The 17,730-nt window shown below is 41.7% G+C and overlaps 1 protein-coding gene across 2 annotated transcripts in view; it reads left to right on the top strand.

Annotated features, from left to right (window-relative positions):
- The window catches only part of foxj3 (forkhead box J3), a 120,819-nt gene extending 103,433 nt beyond the window's left edge, over positions 1-17,386 (top strand). The window contains exons 6-12 of one of the 2 annotated variants that reach the window (XM_038697740.1): positions 3,687-3,815; positions 6,354-6,528; positions 8,658-9,134; positions 9,749-9,850; positions 10,405-10,596; positions 12,008-12,106; positions 12,194-17,386. In XM_038697740.1, coding sequence (XP_038553668.1) covers positions 3,687-3,815; positions 6,354-6,528; positions 8,658-9,134; positions 9,749-9,850; positions 10,405-10,596; positions 12,008-12,106; positions 12,194-12,306 — 1,287 coding nt within the window. In that variant the 3' untranslated portion in view covers positions 12,307-17,386. The remainder of the gene's footprint in view (positions 1-3,686; positions 3,816-6,353; positions 6,529-8,657; positions 9,135-9,748; positions 9,851-10,404; positions 10,597-12,007; positions 12,107-12,193) is intronic. The other variant, XM_038697741.1, reaches the window with a different exon arrangement.
- Positions 17,387-17,730: the final 344 nt, after the last annotated feature.

The following is a 17,730-nucleotide window of genomic DNA, read 5'->3' on the forward strand; positions in this document are numbered from 1 at the left end:
ATACTCACACACACACGCACACACACAAGCGCACGCTCATGTGCCTAAAGCTTCTCTGCAATGCATCCCACACCAAAATACACAACTATCTGCACTGCAGCACCTTTTTTCCTCCACAACAACAAGCAGCAGAGTTCTTCAGCTCTGAAATATGATGCTCACACTGATTCTCAGCACTTTGCAACTTGATAGACCTTACACAGTCCCGTGCAGACATGGGATACACCCCACGCCACATGGGGTTTCTGTATTCTCACCTGTAGTGGAAGTTGACGCCCCCGAGTCGTGTTTCTCAGTCTGCGACCACATTACCCTGCCTGGTACACTACAGGTGACCACCCCTACTGCTCTTTTTATATATATATATATATATATATATATATATATATATAAAAAATATGTGTGTAAAAGCTTGGAAACACTTGTACATCACAGAGCAAAGCTACAGGGACTGCTAGCTGTTAGCTGTGAGTATGCCGCTCACTCTGAAATTTAAATAGGCTTTTTAACCTTAAGCTCTCATCCTCTGAGCCCAGTGGGGGCAGCTCTCAGGTGTACTTTTAAAAAGCCTACAAGAGTGGCTTATTCATTTGCTGCAAGCATTACAAAAAAAACTCTTTAATGTGAATAGGGGTGTTCATAGGAAATAGATGTTAGTGTATGTGTGTGTATGCGACTGGGGCTTGGAAGTCTGAGCATATGCTGGTATGTGTTATGACATGTGTGTAGATGTATGTAGTATGTATGTTACACAGTGTTTTAACCTTGTTTTGATGAGTGCATCGGTGACGAGGAGCTAGGGGCTGCTCCTATGGTGAACATGCAGTTTTTCTCGTTGCAGAAGACAGATTCATGGGCTTAAGTGTGGAGAAAGATGACTCTTTTTCCTCACTGATTGCTACAAACAAGCACTTGCTGCAGCACCAGTCTCCACCAGCAGTGACAGCATAATGAGGCCCTAATGTAAAGAGCTGACAGTTAAAGAGTCTGGACTCCTGCCATCAAATACCTCAAGTCAAATAGCTCAGAAGAGATCGGCACAAAACACGACTACTGTGTGATACCGAGAGCTGATGAAAAGCAGTTTTGATTTGTCTGTTTTTGTTCACTTGATTGTGACAAAAACTGTTACTGCGGTAAATCAAACAGAAGACAAAGTATAATAGCAACAGATCTGAGGCCATAACTCCTCAGAGAGACCTTGTTTCTCACTGTCTCACACTGTAAACACACGACAGGCCACGCCTCTTTCGGCGCAGTGTGCCAAGCCACAGGAATTCCCTCTCTCTGTTTTTCTCTCTCTCCCCTTCTATTCCAGTCTCTCTCCCTCATTCCCGCCTTCTCAGATAGACCAATAGGAGACGCTGGCAGAACGACTACTGAACCAGCAAGAATCTCTTTTTCTTTTCTTTCTCCTGTCGGACATTCCTCACAAGATTGTCCTTACCTCAAAGGTTGTGTTCTGAGGGGGTCCTAAACATTAGCATGGATGTGATGAAACGCTGGCACTGAAGTGTGATGATGAAGGGAAAGAGGGGATTGTTGGAAGTGTTTGCTGATAAATGGTTCTCTCTCTCTCTCACTCACTCACACTCTCTCTCTCTCTCTCTCTCTCACACACACACACACACACACACACACACACACACACACACACACACACACACACACACACACACACACACACACACACACACACACACACACACATATATATCCCTTCCTTCTCTCTTCCTCTGCCTCTCCCTGTCTGTTCAATCCTGCTTGCAGGGATTGTGCTGAACAGTAGCTGGCATTGTTGGAGACACCTGGGCCAATCTTGCTTTGATTTCATAATCCATGTCTCATGCTCCAGATTAGGCCCCCATGTAAAAGACACCTCTGGCTTTTTACTTAATTCACTGCTAAGAATAGATCTCTGACTCGCTTGTTAGCTAACACTGTACACAGTATTTACTGTAGAACCGCTCCTGCCTGTATGAGCATGCCTGCCTCTGTCTGTGTGTTTTTGGATGTGTGTTATCCTACCTTTTGTGCACCGTAGCTGAAGAAATGGGAGTGTGTCATGTTTTTGTGCATGCTCCTATGTATGTGGGTGAGATGTGACTGGGACGGTGCATGCTTGAGTGGGCGTCTTCACTCGCGGGACTCTGGGGTCTGCGTAAACCACAGAGCACTGAGGTTTTAAAATCATCACACTTTATGGGTGAGTGAGAGTAAAAATAGATTGCGGTGAGAGACTTAAGGCTAAAAGCCCATTTTATGACTTCATTACACATAACATTTATATTTCTGAGGCACGCTGTTTTTGATTAGCATTGTAGGGCTGATTTTGTAGATGTGCTTAAGCCTTCAGTCTTAGCTGCTCATTGAATTCCCCTTCACGGTAATGAACGCTGGAGCCAAGCCCACACTGAGTGGAAGGAAGGCTAGAGTTGGCTAATGAGCTTCTCTTACTACCCCTATTCTCTTCACCCTCACTCCTCTTCCTTGTACAGCCCTGCCTGGATCCAGCATTTGCACTCCGTTTTTTTTAATCGCAGTATTTCTTTCTCATGCTACCAGCTCAGGAGCCAAGCTCCATATTAAAAGCTTAATATGATCGGACTCCCTCACTCTGCATGTGTGGGTCCTGGAATCGTACCAGCATGTTAGTCAGCTGGCCAATCAGTCAGAGCAGAGAAGGCAGTCAGGGCTGCCTGGGTTTCCTTGCCTCCTTGTGGCCTGTGTGTAGCTCACTGCATCTCAGCAGATAGACAAGAGGCTTCAGTCCGCTGCTGCTGAGGCAGGGTGCTGGGCAGGGCTGGGCCGATCCGCCTGCCTGAAGGCTGCTGCCACTGCTGTCTCATTGTGTTGAGCACAGAGCCCACTCTGTTCCTCTCTCAGTGATGAGCAGAAGCCACCATGCTGCACTCAGTCATGGACGGACACAAACAAACACATTCTCTCTCTCGCACACACACACACACACACACACACACACACACACACACACACACACACACACACACACACACACCAGTCTTAGAATGCCAGGCTCTCTTCTACTGCAACACCATCACTGCATTACTGTCATTCCTTTCTCACAATACAAAACTCAACAAAGGGGCTATTCTCTGTGGGGATCATTAATTTCATTATCTGGATCGTTCTTCTTACTATTGTCTTAATTGTCTGACACCGCACTTTATTTGGGAAGGGTGGGAGGACTAAACTTTGTTAGACGATAATTAAGACTGTCGTCGTGAAGTGCTTTGGCTAGTTTCGCTGCTATATTGAAAGGTCAGTGTCTCGGATGCACTGAAATCCTTTGTTAGCTGTCCCAAACGGATTTGCGCTTGGTGAGCAGATGTGGCTGACATCGGCAATAGTGTGACCTTTAGTGATGGGAATGTCTCAGCTGTCTCCAGAACCCTTTATACGTTTGGCTGGAACACCTTAGTGACTGTGGTGGGTGTTCAGCAGCACCCTGCGTCTCCTACACACACTCTGCTATTATGACATGTCATTGCATGCAGCACATACACACACATGCTCAGGCTTTACATTTCCTAACTATAGAGCAACATTACCTTTCATACCCATTATCTCATAGGAATGCTGACATGCTCTGCCTTCAGCAAGGAGATGACGGACACAACATGTGTCTGCGAGAGAATAAGCTAATGTACATGTTTGTGTTTCAGGTGGCATTGTACAACACAGACCAGGAAGGGAGCGATAGTCCAAGAAGCAGCCTTAACAACAGCCTGTCTGATCAGAGTCTGGCTTCCGTCAATCTCAACAGTGTGGGCAGTGTGCACAGCTATACAGCGGTAAGTCTTCATGGGGAAGTCTGCAGTGATGGGGTTCATTTAAGAGGTCTTCATGTGTGTACAATTCTGGCTGGACGCTATCTGAAATTGACCAGTGGAAAATCTACCTACCTGAACACGACATGCCAGGGGGTTAAGTCATTGACTGTGAACTGCGGTGTTCCCCATTCAAGTCCAGCTGGGGACATTTGTTGCATATCATTACCAGCTCTCTCTTTCTCTCTCTCTTTCTCTTTCTCTCTCTCTCTTTCTCTCTCTCTCTTCCCCCCCCCCATTTCTTCTCATCTCTAGGGTGACGATTATTTTCACTGTCGATTATTCTGTCAATTATTCTCTAGATTTATTGATTAGTTGTTTTGGTATAAAAAATGTCAGAAAATGGTTGAATTGTCAATCAGTGTTTCCCAAACCCCAAGATCTTCAGATGTCTTGTTTTGTCCACAACCCAAAGATGTTCAGTTTACTGTCATAGAGGAGTAACGATACCAGAAAATATTCACAACTTAGAAGCTGGAATCAGAGAATTTTGACTTTTCTTCCCTTAAAAAAATTAAAAAACTGATGAATTGGTCATCAAAACAGTTGACTATTGATTTAATAGTTGACAACTAACTAATCAGCTGCAGCTCTAATCTCTTTAGTGTACAATACGTTAAAAAAAATGCAGAAAAATTAATCCAGTCTTCAGTCTGAAAATATCCAGATGATGATAAGCTGTGATCCAAAATGTGGACCGACCTGAACACAAACACCAAAAAATAGAACGAGAATAGTGGCAGACATCATGACACACGGCTAATTTAAGAGCTTGGGAGAGAGTAACAATAAATGTTGTTTCTGTGTTAAAAAAACTCAAGCAATGATTATACACCATATGATCAGAGCTGATCGCGAGTTGACTTGGATCCACTTGACTTATTGACAGAGAGAGAGACTATTTGGACCCGGTCCAACTCGAGTTACTAGTAAGTGGACACGGTTACAGACGGAACAAATAAGGTGCTGCTGTAGCATCTTGGTTACCTTTCGTCAAATATACCATGGCCTTTCTGTCCCTTAAAGGGTGAATAGAGTGTAGGATGCTGGTTATTCTGATTGTTGATGTTGCAGCTCATGAAAGTCTCTTAGTTGAATGTTTATAACAGAATATTTAAATAAATGTGGTGTAATTGTTAATTTTTTTTTTTTCTTTTTTAGCGTAAAGGGTTTTGGCCAAATGATAAATTGTCATTTTAGCGACATTTTTCAATCCGTGAGGGTAGCCACAGTCACTAAATGAATGAAAAGGAAACACTGCCAGACTTAGAAAGTGCACTGTATCCCATATTTCATCTCAGCCCCAGGAGGCTTTCTTCAGAGGAGCCAGCCGTAGACAGCAATAGACCGAGGTTCAGGGTGGACATGCGCTAGAGTACAACATCAGGAAGGGGGTTAAGGGAAACAGAGAAAAATGTGCACGCTCCTGGAAGCCAGACAAAGAGAAGCGCTACTTCTGATGTCCTCCCACCAGAGATGCCCCCTCTTTGCTGTGGTCCTCCCGCATCCTAGAGTGCTCCCCGCTCCAGGCTCTGGGCATCGATCGGCTCAGCCTGATGGATGTGCGCTCTCTCTCAAAACCAAAGCAGCAGCTCACAGTAAACACTCTGGCTTTATTATCACCTCTTCACTCTTACCCAAGCCAGACTGTGAGCCATTGCACTTCAGCAGCCTGCCCACATCTTGGAAGAGGAAGATGTTATGATCAAAAATTGGACGTGACCTCTCTTGTAATGCTAGCCCACGGTGGACACAGGTCAGGTCCAACTTTGTGAAATAGCAATGGTATTTCATCGCTGCCCTTGCTGTGATGAATCTCGTAGACAAACTAGTTGCTGGGAGGAATGCTACTTGCTGTTTCACACCCAGGGGCAGTGCATAACATTGACTGCCCACACAAATATATGGATATAATGGCTGCTTATTTGTACAAGGTATTGCTATTGATTTTGTTTTAAATACAGTTGCTTGGCCACCTGAGTATTGGGTTTGTGTCCATTCTTGTTGGTCTCTTAATGTTATGTGAGCCAAAGGCGGTAAGCACTGACCTAGATTGTTGCGGTTTGTGTAAATGTTCTTTAAATGTTGTGTGACTGACACCACATCAGACAGAATCCACATTCTTACAGTGGCTCCTAAGAGGAATCAAACCCTTCTCATATCCAACTGTGTGTTTGTTGCGTACATTCTCATAAACCACCACTTTGCATCCAATATTCTAGAGGTTTTCTGTTTTTGCGGCTCCATGACCAGATGAGCATTGCGAGTATCTTTGAAAAGTATGTATATTATTGATTTTTATGTTCGAACATTATAGTGCGCTCCTATTAGTATCTGTAGTCCCTGTGCAGATGTCTGTGGTGCAGATGTAGCAGAGCTGAAGCCAGTGAACTTTCACAAAATCTCTCACAGATTAAACATTAAACATCTCTTCTATTGGTGTCAATATTGCTCTTTTGCTTTTGTAAATCTTCAGCTTTTTTAATCTCTTCACCTCCATAGGTGACCAGTCACCCAGAGCCCGTGTCCCAGTCTATGAGCCTCCAGCAGACTCCCCAGTCCCAGTACAACATGCCAGACAGGGATAAGCAGCTCCTGTTCTCTGAATTTGAAGATCTCAGTGCCTCCTTCCGCAGCCTTTACAAGTCTGTTTTTGAGCAGTCCTTCAGCCAACAAGGTGAGTGGCCTCACGGGAGCATCAAGTGGAAACCTAATGGAGAGCCTAAGCTTTATTTATCCAGAAACAGGATGCTTCTCAGAACGATTTCCTAATGTGGATTTGTTCTTAACAGCTGGGGCTGTAGAGACTCTTTAGGCACTAATTAGGTTTACTGAGAAGTGAGCAGGAATTCATCCGGCAGGCTAGCCTATAGTGCAAATTTATACTCTCCTATTGTGTAGTATTTTTATGGTCTTCTGCCAGAGCAATGTGGAAAAGGCCTCTTTTCATATTCAAAAGCAGAGGCTGAGAGTTGATGTCTTAAATATTTCATGAGAGGATGTAAAGAGATGTTGCTGCATTTATTTAATGGTTAATTCAGAATTAATACACCATGCTTCTTGCTTTATATATTTCAAGTTACATGAAAGTTTTTCTGCGTCTTGTCATGTTTGAAATGTTTCCTCATGTAGTCTGTGTTTCATCAGAGGCGTCGAGGTTAAAGGCTGCCTGAGTCCTCAGTAAATCTGTTGGATTTGAGGTTCATTTGTCATAATGATGGGGAATTTGTATGATATAATACATGTTGGTGGAAAGAGCACAACTTTCCAAAAGCCTAATTCCCTGCAGAGCAAAATGCATTTTTGCTTGTAATCTGATTGACTGATAAACAAAGAGCACTTGACAAGCGGGTTATGAGCAAAGTAGACTGAGCTTTCTGTGTATAACCTACTTCCACAAATCAAATGCATTTCATGCTAATGTTTTCAAAGAGTTCCTCTCCTTTAATCTATCATCTATGTTTCATTAGTTGAAAGTTGTTACCTTTTTTATGCGCATAAAAGTGAAATCTCTTAGTTAGACAAGCTCTAGCAATTAAAAAGCGTAAATAATCGAGCTAGAGGATTTCACACTCTGCCGCTGTAGACAGTGAGCTAATTCACTGGCTTTGATAATAGGTAATGAGCTCGCATTATTATTCTGGCGCCGCGTTAATTGCTTTCTGTATTTCCCTGGTTGGACAATGGGCTTTCTGTGCCGATAAGAGATGCACCTTTGTCACCCCTGCAGTGAGTGTTACGTGCCGATTGTGGAGGTGCAGGGCTAGAGTCAGCTCTAAAAGCACTCCAGTGAAATAGGTTTACTGTGCCAAAGCTGTGAAGGACAGGGCCTCTTAAGACCACTCCCTGCCACTCGGATGATTGCAGTTGGGTGTGCAGATGTTCATGCTCTAGTCATGTCTGTTAAAGAGCCGTGCAGCAGTACAATGAATTCGTCAAAGACAGTCCAGAGCTATGTAGCTGGAGAAGAGAGGTGACGGCAGCCCCGGCTCCTGAACCTCAGAGACACAACTAATGCTGAGTCATTCCCTGATACAACAAAATGGCAGCTGGTCTATCTCAAGAGTAGAACACGGGAGGCCCATATCCCATCATTGTAAGATGTTAAGATGCATACGTTAAGTAGCTGTTTTTACATGAGAAGACCGTGACTATCTTTGTGTATGTGCTGAAGTGCATTATACTAACACACCTCAGTCTGAACCCATGTGACTGACATTTGTGTTAGAATTAGTAGTCTAGGGCTAGGGCTTCAATTAAAATATTTTCATTATCAATTAATTTGTCAATTCTTTTTATGTTCACTGATTCCCAGAGCCCAAGGTGACGTCTGCGAATAGATTTTTCTGTTATAACAACCACAATTCAAATATACAATGTACAAAATGTACAAATGTTCAATGACAAGAAGTGGAGAAAAGCAGCAAATCCTCACAATAGAGATGATTACATAATAATTTGAGTCATTTTTCAAACGCAAAACCATTTGCTTGTTCCAGCTTATTCGGTGTATTTGCTGATTTTCTCTGTTTTATTTAAATTAATTATAAATTGGATATTTTTGACAAAGACAAAATAACATGTTTAAAGACGTCACCTTGGCCTCTGGGAAAATGTGATGGACATTTTTCTTATTCGCTGATATTTTATAGACGTAACATCAAATAGATTCATTGGGAAAATAATCAGCAAATTAATCGATCATGAAAAGTTAGTTGCAGCACGTTATCAAAGTTGTTTGCCTAATTTTCTGTCGATTGACAAATTGTTTCAGTGCTCTTACAAGCTCTGTGTTTTGTTTCTCAGGTCTGATGGGCATACCGTCAGATTCCTCCCAGCAGACCCACACCTCCTGCTCCTATCAGCACTCCCCCAGTGGCACCATTAGCACTCAGAACAGCCTGTCAAACAACCAACCCAACAACCACCCAAACAGCCACTCCACCAACAGTGGCCAGGTGCCCCTGTCCCATCCTGCCCAAGCCCACCCTGGCCACGGCTCGCCCCACGCACAGCACCTCCCGCAGCACGGCGGCCCCCACAACCAACACAGCCAACACGCCCAGCACAGTCAACACCCACAGCACCCTCAGCACGCTGCACACTCCCAGCATGGGCAGCACCCATCGCAGCACCCATCCCACGGCCAGCACCCACAGCAACACACGCCACACCCCTCCCAACACACGCAGCACAGCCAGCACCCTTCTCAACACGGACAGCAGCATCAGAGCCTCTCCCACCAGCCCCATCCTACCCAGCAACAGATGGCCTGCAACACAGGTAAGACCCTCTGTCTGTCATTGTCTTCCTTTGAAGCAGCGTTGCTGCGTTGTTTCCTCTTCACCCCGTTCATCACACAGGCACACATCAACAAAAGCAACGACAACGTGTTCAGTTGAATATGGTTTTGTATCAGTCCTCATTTTTTAGTCATATCACATTGAGAAATTGTTGTAGGTGCTAAACAGTAAATCATCATCTGATTTATTATCTGTGCTGTGGTGAGAACAAAGCAATGCTGCATCCACTGACTTTAGCAGCTGTTACAGAGTCGACTGGCTCCTCCTAGTGGCCACAGCACTGAACTGTTTTAAAAGCCTGATAAGCTGTTTTATTTGGTGTTACCTTCTCATTCATTTGGCACTACACAATACTGCCTGCACAGCTATAAAAATGTGACTACAATGAAAATGCATCATCTGGCCTTATTACCTAACTCACAGTAAATAACAATTATAGCAGCAATTATCGTGCAGTTGTCTGTAAGTGATGTAATTGGGACTAAATCTGTATTTGTCCCAGGAGTGAACTTGGTGCTGAAACCAAAATTACCTGTATCCTTCAAGTCTCTTATCCTGTAATGTTACAGATAGTATCCTGTGTGTGTGTTGCAGGTTTACTGTCTGACTGGTACCCAAATCTGGATGCACTGAAAGAAAGCTGTCGTATTGCTAGCAGCTATAACTGGGCTGATGTCGACCTTTCACCTTTCCAAGGTGCGGTTTGGACACTACAGAGAGACCATACTGTATTTACAAATATGAAACAAATAATAATTATATTTGTCTGAGATTAAGTTCTTTCTAGATTTTAGAAAAAACAAACATTTAAAGCCAGGAGCTGATCGCTGATAGTACAGTACTGCCCCAGCTTTTGATTGAGTGTTGAAGTGTTGACACTGTAGAGTTGATTATGAGTTTAATTAAACTGAGCTCTTCAATTAAATAACACTGCCTTCAAGTTTAATTACCAAAACACTGAGCTCAGCAGGTCAGTTTATCCAATTACAGTCTAGGATTGCAAGGTAGGATGTTTTTAAATATCACCCACTGAAGGTTACTGCCATAATGAATACATATTGCAAGCAAAGTTTTTGCTTCATGTTTGTAAATTAGTTCCTCATTTACTAAATTTATATTTATTGGACAGTCGGCTGGTGCAGTTTCATACATTTCATTGTCACAAGGCAATTTTAGTGCAGACAGATACCTTCACTACCTCTGATAGTAACTCTTTTTTTGTCTATAAATGTGTGTTTTCTCTTTCTAAGGATTAAGAGAGAGTATGAGACAAGCGGAGCTGAACAATTGGTCCCTGGAACCCACCCAGATCGCAGACCTCTGCTCGTCCATCAACCAGTTTTTCGCCCGCACCGGTGTAATCCAGCCACAAGGGGCAGTGCAGCCTCCTGTTTGTCATAGCTCCATGCACCCCAACAAACCCAGCCAGCACCTCAATACAGGTAAAACACACACTCCTTAACCCTACGACCTTGTTAATGTCACCGTTTGATTGAACTTGTGTAGTTGTGGTGAGTAGCTTTTGTTCTGGACTCATCAAGGAAATAATCTGCAATGTGCATCTTGAAAGATTCAGGCATTTGCACTTTAAGTGCTGCCCTGTTATCTGGTTTTCTTTCCTGGGAAAGATCATGTAGTTTTACAGAATAAATAGAGGTTCAAAACAACTGCAATATCAGTACAGTTATTCGGTCTTTCTGAATGTTCATCAGTAAGGATTTTAATTATACTAAACTCAATCTTTTTGGCTCATGAACCCTAAACCAAACAGTGTCTACTTGCAGTCCCTCATTCCCGTCTGCATGTGTATACCAGTTTTGACCAGTTCATCTTAAAGATGATTTATTTTACCTGATTTGTTTGCATAATTTTTGAGTCCTGAAGACATAAAGTCCTGCAAATCACAAGGAAAGAACAAAAGATTAGAGGAATGTCTGAAAGAATAAACACAATTTTGTGTAGCAGAATTAGGCTTTTTTTTCCTTCTCCCCAAACCTTGTCAGGGTCCCCTAATGTGAACTTTGCTCACTTGTGCTATTTTTACAAACTTTGAAGTTAAAAGGGTGTCTTTAGGAGAGCAGGTACTTTGACAATACTGTGTAGCTGAAAACAGTTCAAACATTGTTTGAAGGGTCCAGCAGTGTAAATAAAAGCATGATTTTTCACCTGTGGGTATTAGCTATACTTTCAGACAGGGCTGCAACTAATGATTATTTTTGTTGTCGACTAATCTGTTAATTATGCGATTATGCGATTAGTCGACTAGTCGCGATTATTTTGGTCACTCCCTAACCCTAATTAAACCATTTAACTAATTAAATATCTTTCAAGTGTATTACTGATGTCCAACACAGCCTAACTCACTAACGTTACCATTAAGTGAACGAGGTTTACTATTCAGAATGAAGTATCAGCGTCAGTCAAAGCTTGTGGAGCTTCTCCAAAAACATTTGAGCACATTTTCGATTCGCCATCAACTTTCGTAAAACTGCCAATATTCAAATTCTACACAGTTAATTTCTCAACTGTGTTAGCCTGTTTCTCCACTCCTCGCATGAATGCTTCTTTTTTGTGACCCTTAAACAGCCTCTCTGTAACGAGGCGTCAACAATGAAATTTCACGTCGATAAATTTTTAGAATTGATGTTGTCTATTATGTCAACTAATTGCTGCAGCCCTACTTTCAGACAGATCCTTTACTCCTGTAAAATGACCGTAAAAAATGACACTACAGGGCCTCCTCCTTAAATCTGGCTTTGTTAAAATGCATTACTTGAATTGCATTGTGCTTTTCCTGGTCTGATTAGATTGATTAGAGCTTAAAGTAAAGTTTTATTCTGATTCTCTCCTCAGGAAATCTCTACATGGACTCCAGACAGAGCATGTCCATGATGGGTCCTCCAGGATATCCCCACATGCCCCCAATGAGCAGCACAGGACCCACAATGCCAGGTGACCGAAGCCACAGAGAAAACGTGATTTTTTTCATTAATTAAAACGTGCCTAAGAAAAGCTAACGGCCACCTCTTCTCTCTCCAGGACACCATGCACAGATGAACCAGCAGCACATGATACCTGCCAGAAACTTCCAGATGCATCGCATGCCAGCTGATGACATCCAGGATGACTTTGATTGGGACTCCATTGTCTAGCCCCTAGACCTCCTTTTGCAAACAAAAGGGAGCGAGGAGAGGTGGTGGAAGCCAGAGGAAGCCAGAGGAAGCCAGAGGAAGCCAGGCTGCGCTGAAAGGCCGCAGGAGGAGGAGGAGGAGGAGGAGGAGAAGGAGGCCACTGTGGGTGGGATTCAGAAGAACATTTGACAAGCTTGGGAGACAGACTTCAGAGTCCCGTCATTTTTACAAAAGCAAAACATAACTAGAAAATGTTACTTTGAAGACAATCATATTTAGTCGGACATGTTAAAGTGATTGCTTATGTACTTGTCTAGAGACAAGTAGAAAACTAAATCACATGCTCCTCAGCTCCTCAGCCAGCCCTCTCCCCGTCCCTAGCCAACAGCCTTCCAAAGTCAGAACCCCCCCCCCCCCCCCCGACCCTCTTCTCCGTAACTGTTATGTGATTTGAGCGACGTGTTCAGCTTGTAATTCTTCTCGTGTTGACATTGGCCTCAGCTGCCTCTTGGATGAGTTAATCTCTCTCTTTTTTCAAAAAAACGATTTTGTTTTATTTTTTGCTTTTAAGAAACACAGGCCGTGTCTGTGAGTAATGTGATGGTGCTCGTTGGTCACTTTTGGGAGAAAGCGGGCCCCGCTTTGGCTGAATTTGGTGGTAAAGTTAGGTTTACAGTAACTGAGGGTTTGAACAGGGTGTTAAAAGTTTAAGCAGGCTCGATATTAAACAGAGAAAGTGAGAGGGAGATCACAGAAAGTATCGTGATCAGTTTTCATAGCCAACTAATGTGATCAGACTAGTTATGGGAGTGCAGCAATTTTGTTCCTTCATTCTGTCTCAAGCACTTCAAGATGAGTGAATATGATGAGTGTGAGAAGAAGGTGAAAGCAGGAAAGTCAGATATTTTTTTTTTGTCTTTTTAAATTCATTCAACCCAAAGTAACCATAGGATTTAGGTTCTCTGTGCATCATGTTGGTTAATAATTGCTTTACCAACCAGAAGCTGTGGTGACATTAAATACTAAACCAATTCACATTTTTGAGCAGGTTTTCATGGGAAAGTTTTAGATGAGTAGCCTGTTGATCATTAAACACGCCACCATCATTCAGAAACAATGAAATAATTTGCATTAGAGTCTGACTGATCAACTTATCACCAGTAAATCAGTTTTGGCATAGAAGGTAGCCAATAAGTAAAACAATAAATTGCACTACAGAAATGTCAAAGACCGAAAGAAAACTGTGTTTCTGTTGCAGTTGTCAACCAGAGAGCACTGACAACTGTTAAGTGGTTCACTCAGACCATATGATGGTCACATTTCTGTAAAAAACAATTTGAGAGAATCTTAAAGAGAATCTCTTCATGTCTAAAAACAAATATCGTCCAACTTTCAAAGGCATCTGCCTCAACAATGAAGGACCGGTTGGTCTCTAATTTACAAGCAAGTTTTTGTTATGTGTTAAGTGTATTGTTCATATCAGTGGGGTTTAGTTTTATTAAAGGTATAGTCTGATAATTAGGGAAAGACGCTTATTCACTTTCTTCCCAGGAGCTAGATTAGAAGATTGTACGGTAAATTTGAAGCTATAGCCAGGAAACTGTTAGCTTAGCCTTGCTCAAAGACCAGAAACCGGAGGAAACAACTGGCCTGCCTCTGTCCGGCCACAAAATCCACCTACCTGCACCTCTAAAGCTCACTAATTAACACAGTATATCTTGTTGTCCGTACAATAACGTAGCGTAAAAAAGGAGTTAGTGTCAGTCTATATCTGTGCCGGTTGCAGTGCGGAGATGTAACGTGTTAATAAGTGAGCTTCAGAGATGCTTGTAGGCTGATTTTGTTACCGTTGGACAGAGCCAGGTTGGCTGCGTTCCTCAGTTCCCACTCATTATGTTAAGCTAATTGTCTGCTGGATGTAGCTTCATATGTACCGCACAGACGTGTATTCCTTTAAACAATTACAATTCAAATTGTATGCAAACCATATTAAAATAATTTATATTAGTGACAGTACCAAGTAATACGTAAAGAACGTGTGTGCAATTTTGGGAGCAGTGGTTTCAAGCATCACCGACTTGAGACATCGCTAGTAGACTAATAAAATCTATTCAAATAAAAAACTAATAGAACATTTAAGAAGCTTCTTAAATGTCTTAATACTTTGATTAATTAATGATCAATAGGATATGCATCAGATTTGAACTTTCCATTTGAAAAGGGCAAAAAAAAAGCAAGCGTTTTGGTGCACATTTCCTTGATTTGTTGAATGAGTTGCATCCAAAGTCATGCCTTTTCCTGCCTGTTGTACATTAAATTGAGGTTTCGATGCTACACTCAGTGTTTATTGTTGCTTCTGGCATTTCAATAATGGAGATGTGATTCTTTTTTTAGCTGCCCAATGTTTTGTTGTGATAGTTGGATAGCGTAAGAATTTGCTGTTATACAATCATAACAGAATGGGAAATGTGACTCATTAGACAGTACATGCAGTGTGTGTGTGTGTGCGCGCGCGTGCGTGTGCGTGTTGGTTGAACATATGGTGTATGCGTGTATGTGTGTGTATGTGTGCGTGTTTTGGTTTTATTGTAATTTTAGGGCTATGATTGATTGCTGCAATCATCTCTATGCTATCTATGAGCACAAAAGCAGATGCACACAGTGATTGAAGACTAGATTTGAGACATGCGTTTTTGTTATTTTTTTTGGTAGGAAGGGTTTCTCAAGCACAGAACAGGGAGATCAGCGGTTCTGCAAACCTGTCCTCTGTGTCCTGTAAGAAGTGGCTCCTCAATCAGACAGGTGCTGAACTTTAGAGACACTATGTTTAAAAACAAACAAACAAAAAAAACGCTCTTTGCACACTTTTGTTGATCGTAAACCGTTTTTAAGATGCGAAGCACCTCCAGGATTTTAAAATCTAGTCAGTCACTCACAAACTCATTCTGTCATTTATTCATTCTCCCACTGTTAGACTGTCTGACCCCTAGAGGCAATTATAAGGCATTGTCTACAGTTGACAATGACCAGGATTATTTCTCCTCTCTGCAACACTGCTGAACTGTGTACAGTGCTTTGCATCTATGACACTGTGTGTCCTTGTTTAAAGGAATTTTCCGACATTTTGGTAAATACACTTGTTTGTTTTCTTGCCAGGAAGATTGTTTCCACTCATGACTGCATGGTAACTATGAAGCTAGCATCTGGCTACAGTAGTTAACTTTGCATTAAGACTCAGGAAACAGATAGCCTGGCTCTGTCTAAAGATAAGAAAATCCACCTGCACCTGTGAAGCTCACAAATCAACATGTCTCATGTGTTTATCCGTACAAAAATCTTAGTGTAAAAACTACAATTTATTGTACTATTTCCTGGCTAGGTGAGGTCACATCCTGGAGATATAACACGTTAATTACTGAGATTTAGATGTGCTGGTAGGTGGATTTTATTACTGTTGGACAGATCCTGGCTAGTTCAGCCTTCACCCAGGCCAGTTCAGTCTTTGTGTTCTCAGCAAGAAAGTGAATATGTATAAGTAATAAGTAAACATTTCCCAAAATGTCAGACTATTCCTTTTAAGATATTTTAGCAACGAGGGTCTCCAGTGGTCACCTTAGTTTTGTTTCATATTTGGATGACAATCATGGATTCTTTTTTTATGATTATTGCATAATATCTATGGAAGAAAAGGCAAGTCTCACATAGTTATTTTATTGGATATTATAGCACTGTATGTTTCTACATTTGATCACAGAGAAGCTTATAGAACCAGCCCAGTTTTATGCTGTAGATCTTCCGTTAAACTGTGCAGATGAAGTCATGTTCTCTTCTACACTGCCATTCAATTTTATATTTTCAGCTAATAGTTTGTTTTCTTTTCCTGCCAATCATACCTGCCCACTCCTGCTTATTTCTGCGATGTTTTGTCAGTTTTTTGTATATCAAATGTCCGCTGTATGTGGAGGATTGCCTCGCCTGTGGAGCTCAACTGAGTTTTTAAAGTGTTCAACTGCCAGAATTGCTCAGACAGAATACTTAGTCAGTTGAGTGACCCAAATCATGACTGTGTGGGCCAAAGGACTGCAACTGAAGACAGCAGTGAAAAAGAGCATCAATGTGTATTCAATAGGACTCTATGGGCCTACAATGGAGAAAAGTCTGAGGGTCCTTGGTTGGTGTGAAGGTGACGAGTGTTTCAGTTCTTCCAGGTGAAGACTGTGAACACACAACCTACATATTTGAGCACAGCAGCCCATTGGGAAAATACATTTGAGCTAACATATGTGGCTAAAAGGGAAAAAGGTGAAGACAATGACTGGATCACAATCACAGTTTTACATTATGTCTGTATGTATGTGTATTTGTGTGTTTGCTTGTGTGAGTTGTGTAAGTTCTTTTTTTAAATTCCGCTGGACATGTACCTGCCAGAGAGATTACTATTAGTGGGGAAAAAAGATGAAAAGATACAACAAAAAAAAAAAGCCTTGTTACAATACGGGAGAGAACTGCCAACAAGTACTGCTGATTGGGGCCTATTTTATTCAGTGCTGGTGTGTTGTTGTGCTTGTACATATACGTCTTTTCAATCATCCCTTTTTTCCTCTTGGGGGTGGGGTATCAAGGCAGGGGGTGGGGTCTTACTCACGAAAGAGAGGAGGTAAAAGAATAGAGTATTTTGTTATTGTCCAATCAGAGGGTGACAGTATGTATATATCTATATTGTATATATGTGATGAAAATGCGTTGGCTTTTTTTGTGTGACACTACCTTTTACCTGTACTATGGTTCTACATTCAGTGTTTCAGTGTTGATAATATATATTTGGTTTGTGTTTTTTTTTTTTTTTTCCTTTTCTTTTTTTTTGATTTTGTCTTTGTCATTTCTTGTATTTTTTTCCCCCTCCTATTTGTCCTTTTTTGTTTATTGCACGGTTTATTACTTTTGTTGTCCAATGAGGTGACACAGCTACTCTTTGTATTTGTTTAGTGCTGTAAAATAACTCAAGTGTTATTAGAATTGTCGATACCACCGCCCACCCCACCCCCTTCCCCAATATGCATGAATGGCACTTAAAGAAATAAAATATGGTAACTTCACTGTGGATTAATGTGCTGTTTGAGCTTTTTTCCGTCAATATTACACGGCAGGATGACATTTTAATCAGCAGATGTACCGATTTTTCAAAACCTAAGCATGGAGGTGACTTAAATATCTGTCATAATATGAGCAGCTCCTCTGAAACACATGAAAAAAACAAGAAAACCCCAAACAGTTTCCTAAATATTAACAAGCAAATAAAAACGTGAAAAACACACATTAATAAAAGATCACTCCCTAGGTTACAAGGGCTTTATTACACTGCCCAAACGATATTCTTTATATTGATATGCTTTATAAACGCACTTATAAATATGCTTCAGTTAATGGAAATATCAAAAGGTAGCA

This window comes from Micropterus salmoides, unplaced genomic scaffold (assembly GCF_014851395.1).
Source record: "Micropterus salmoides isolate LMB-PRFRI ecotype aquatic unplaced genomic scaffold, ASM1485139v1 Ms_hic_scaffold_4, whole genome shotgun sequence".
Classification (NCBI taxonomy): domain Eukaryota; kingdom Metazoa; phylum Chordata; class Actinopteri; order Centrarchiformes; family Centrarchidae; genus Micropterus; species Micropterus salmoides.